At 37.6% G+C, this 3597-nt stretch overlaps 1 protein-coding gene across 1 annotated transcript; it reads right to left on the bottom strand.

Moving 5' to 3' along the window:
- Positions 1-289: 289 nt before the first annotated feature.
- On the bottom strand, positions 290-3251 carry LOC103721160 (probable chalcone--flavonone isomerase 3). Its single transcript, XM_039124904.1, has 5 exons — positions 3088-3251; positions 2885-2965; positions 1707-1862; positions 853-1079; positions 290-596 (listed from the first exon to the last, which is right to left on the bottom strand). Coding segments are annotated over exons 1-5 (627 nt in total). The 5' UTR covers positions 3089-3251; the 3' UTR covers positions 290-434.
- Positions 3252-3597: the final 346 nt, after the last annotated feature.

The following is a 3597-nucleotide window of genomic DNA, read 5'->3' as shown; positions in this document are numbered from 1 at the left end:
CATGACCAAAAAGTTACTCTTTACAACCTTTTTTAAATCACAGGCAATTAGTATATCAGCAAGAGAAGGATAAAAATGTGAACCCAATTAGATTCCCAAAGTCATAAGTTTGTCTAGATCATTTAAGTCTCTAATTACTTCTGTGCCTCTTGTGCCAAATATACTGATCCTATGCAGTCATATTGAGACCGATTGCTATGCCTAAGCAGTTTTCATACTTCCCCTCTTTAAAAACCCCCTGCGCAGTAGCTAAGGATGCACCGAGATCGTTTATATGATCCAACCAAAATGAGAATGAGATAGAAAGTAGATTTTTAGTCATTTTAGGAGATACAATGGAGACTTCAACAAAACAAGAACAACAAAAGTTGCACACCTACTGAAGTAGCATTTATTTGTGACCAAACCCAAACTACAGAAGAGAAATGTAAGATCTACTGCGAAAGCATTGTTCCAATATTTTCAGCCAAGCTTTTCACTGTGGTTGGAGACACAGCTCTGCTCCCACCCAAGTACCATTTTTGGATCATCTCAACCACATTTGCATTCTCTACCTTGATCTTTGTTTCCTCCTTTCCTTCTGTTACAAATGATATCTGTAGAACAAGTCCACAAATATAAATTTAGGTTGAAAGTGAAGTAGTCCAACATAAAATACGTACTCTAAGGTTAGTATTTCTCTTAGGCTACTAACAAGACTTAGTCGATGGCTTGTTGCTCACCATAACACATGATCATAATAAAACTTCAAGGAAATAATTTTTTCACTCCACTTTAAACCAGTATTCAGCTCTAACTTGCTTGTTATTGGCATAAAAATGTAAATGAAGACAAGGGTGCAAAAGTTGTTACCTCAACAGTGCGAGGACTCGCTGGAAAATTAAAGGTGATCACTGAATCCTTCTTAAAATATTTGGACTGGAAAAATGCAGAAACCTTCTCAAGTGCTTCCTCTTCTTCTTCTTCGTATTTATCAATGGCTGCCAACCTATCTCTGACGGCACTCTCCAGTTGCACACCATACTGAGAGCCCTTTATCTCTTTTATCACCACAATTCTGAAAAATTTATCCACAGGAGCTGGACATAAAGTAACGAACAAGCAAATTAGTAAACTGCAACAAGAAATAAGGGTATTATTAACAAAAATAACTCGCTGATGATGAATACTTGAGGAATTTAACCTAACAGCTTGATTAGACAAACATGAGAGTTGAAAATTAGGCTCTAGAGATAAAAGCACATTTACTTCTAGGGAAGTATTCAGCTGACTAGTTAGCAAGGTCTTGAAGGATATAGTCTAGCATGTTACATTTTGCAGAATTTACTATTAACTCTAAGAGCTCATTGTGTAGTAGATACATCCAAAAACATGAATAAAATGCCTTTATCTTCTGCACGTTAAAAGAAGAAGGGCAATTAATTCCCTTATTAGTTCTACAATTTTACCATAGCAAAGATATGTTCAGTGTAGGGCTTGCTCGGCCGAACTGTATCCTACATCAGCCTGTAAGACCTATTAGTATTATCCTAAACATTTTTATATCAGTCACCAAATATCCTTCTATGCACAATGACAAGCTAGCTCATCGAGGGCACAAGACACATTTAACTCTTCATCCAAATACAAGCAAAAATTTTCACTTCACGACTAATCCTGTTTTGCCGCATTGAAACGGTGTTAACAAGTAGCTGCATCATTCTCACCAGCAACAAGAGCCTCAAAGAAGGTATCGTCTTCGGCTAGCTCAGCTCCTTTTTTGCCCTTCCAGTTCCCCAAGTGTTCGATGATATTTTTCTCCATGTAAATTCCAATTGCATTGTACTTTATCTGAAGGAAATGGATCTCAATATCCGTAATACCTGAAGATGAAAACACCAAACACATAATAGCCATTCTAGATTAGACATTTCCTACATAAAAGTTGAGTAAAAATGAATTCAATCACTAGTTTCTTTTCAAGAATACAAATATTACAGAGTAGCTAAAAGTTTTGGAGAACATGCTACAAGTACATGCAAAATTATAAGAAGACTATTGGAGATGTCAACCATTCTTGCAAAGTGGGCTATAAAGTGGTAGTTTACTCTTCCATATAGGATGGGCAGGTGTTGTTTCCTAAATACTTGACCAATGTTAGTTAACTCTGATAAATGGTGCTTCCATCATAATTCTCAATTGAAAAACCTTAAAAATAATAGCAGGAATAACAATACTAGGTTGCAGTACTCATGCATTGGATAAAAGATGGATGAGACATTCATGCACCTCCCATGCATCTAGAACTAATTAAACTGCTACCAACCCAGTTAATTTGGTCAAGTCTGGTGGGTGTGCACAGTTTGGGTTGGGACAGGTTCATAAAAGCCCTCGGCCAAGAAGAATTCGCCCCAAGGACAAGGGGACTTGAAGGCAACCCAGCTATGAAAACTTCTTTTATATCAAAACCTTTAAATAAAGCTGATTTTTTTTTTCTGAGAAAGTATTTTTGTTTTCTCTCTCACTGTCCAAAAATACCTGCTATATGTCGTGTTAGGACAGCTAAATTTAATCTGATCATAGAAAGCCTCTCATTAAAGTTGATATTTGGAGGGATTTTTTATTTTTTTTTCTAATAAAACCTTCATTTCTTTTTTGAGCAAAAGAAAGGCCTCATCTCTCTCTCTCTCTCTCTCTCTCTCTCTCTCTCTCTGTGTGTGTGTGTGTGTGTGTATGTGTGTATGTGTGTGTGTGTGTGTAATATCCCCCTTTTTAACAGATAAATGACATATTGTGGATTGGGGATTGCCAAACAAAAGTACAGCCACTAGTTAATAATGTGGTTTGCTTGGACTAATTACATCCAGAATAAATCATCAACTAAAATGAAGGCTTCCTTTCTTACCATGACCAAGGAGAGCTAAAGGTTTGGCAACGATCTCAGGAGGGAATGGAACTCCATCCACCATCACCATCTCAGAGCCCACTGCACATATATAAATAACAATTGGAAAACCAAATCTTAGAAACTCGACAGCAAACTGAGCTCATTTGGTTGCGAGTGGAATTGTACGGAAGAAGAGAAAGGAGATGGCCAAGATTACTTACTGATGAAAAGGAAAGGATAGATGGAGAACTGAAGAGCAGAGAGGCAGAGTTGTAGCGATAGGAGAACTCCACAGATGCGATGGAGGCCAAGTTTTAGAGAGAAGGCGAGAGGGTTTTAATAAGAGGAGGTGGGTGGTTGAGAGGGTGCTTCTCCCAACTACCTCCTCTTCCGGTCATACTTCATCCAGTTGTGAGTTGGTAAAACATGTGACCAACAATGTATCTTATTGAAGACCATGACGGGTCCTAGTCCTTGGCCCTGAAAGCAAGTAGACCAATGGCGAGCCATGGAGGGGCCTTCAGTTTCAGACCAAACATATTTTTCATGAAGTTAATAGAATTGTAGATTGGGTGGTTATTTATATAGCCAGTCACTTCATTAAGATCTTATAGGTTGGAGATAAAGAGTTGTTTCTGGCACTCCAAGGTATTTTATTTTTTGATTTTATTGGATGTATATGTACTCGTTAGGTATGATCCATCTGTCTTGGCAGCAAAAAAAAAAAAAAA

Source organism: Phoenix dactylifera, chromosome 3 (assembly GCF_009389715.1).
Source record: "Phoenix dactylifera cultivar Barhee BC4 chromosome 3, palm_55x_up_171113_PBpolish2nd_filt_p, whole genome shotgun sequence".
Classification (NCBI taxonomy): Eukaryota; Viridiplantae; Streptophyta; class Magnoliopsida; order Arecales; family Arecaceae; genus Phoenix; species Phoenix dactylifera.
Note: the sequence above shows the minus strand (reverse complement) of the source record. Positions and strands in the feature narration are given on the sequence as shown.

Bases quoted from the DNA above. Each gene is read 5' to 3' on its own strand.
- LOC103721160 (XM_039124904.1), bottom strand. The intron at 1,863-2,884 runs GTAAGAAAGGAA...TTTCATCTTCAG, and splicing joins TTTAGCTCTCCTTGGTCATG to GTATTACGGATATTGAGATC. The intron at 597-852 runs GTAACAACTTTT...CTTGTTCTACAG, and splicing joins CGAGTCCTCGCACTGTTGAG to ATATCATTTGTAACAGAAGG.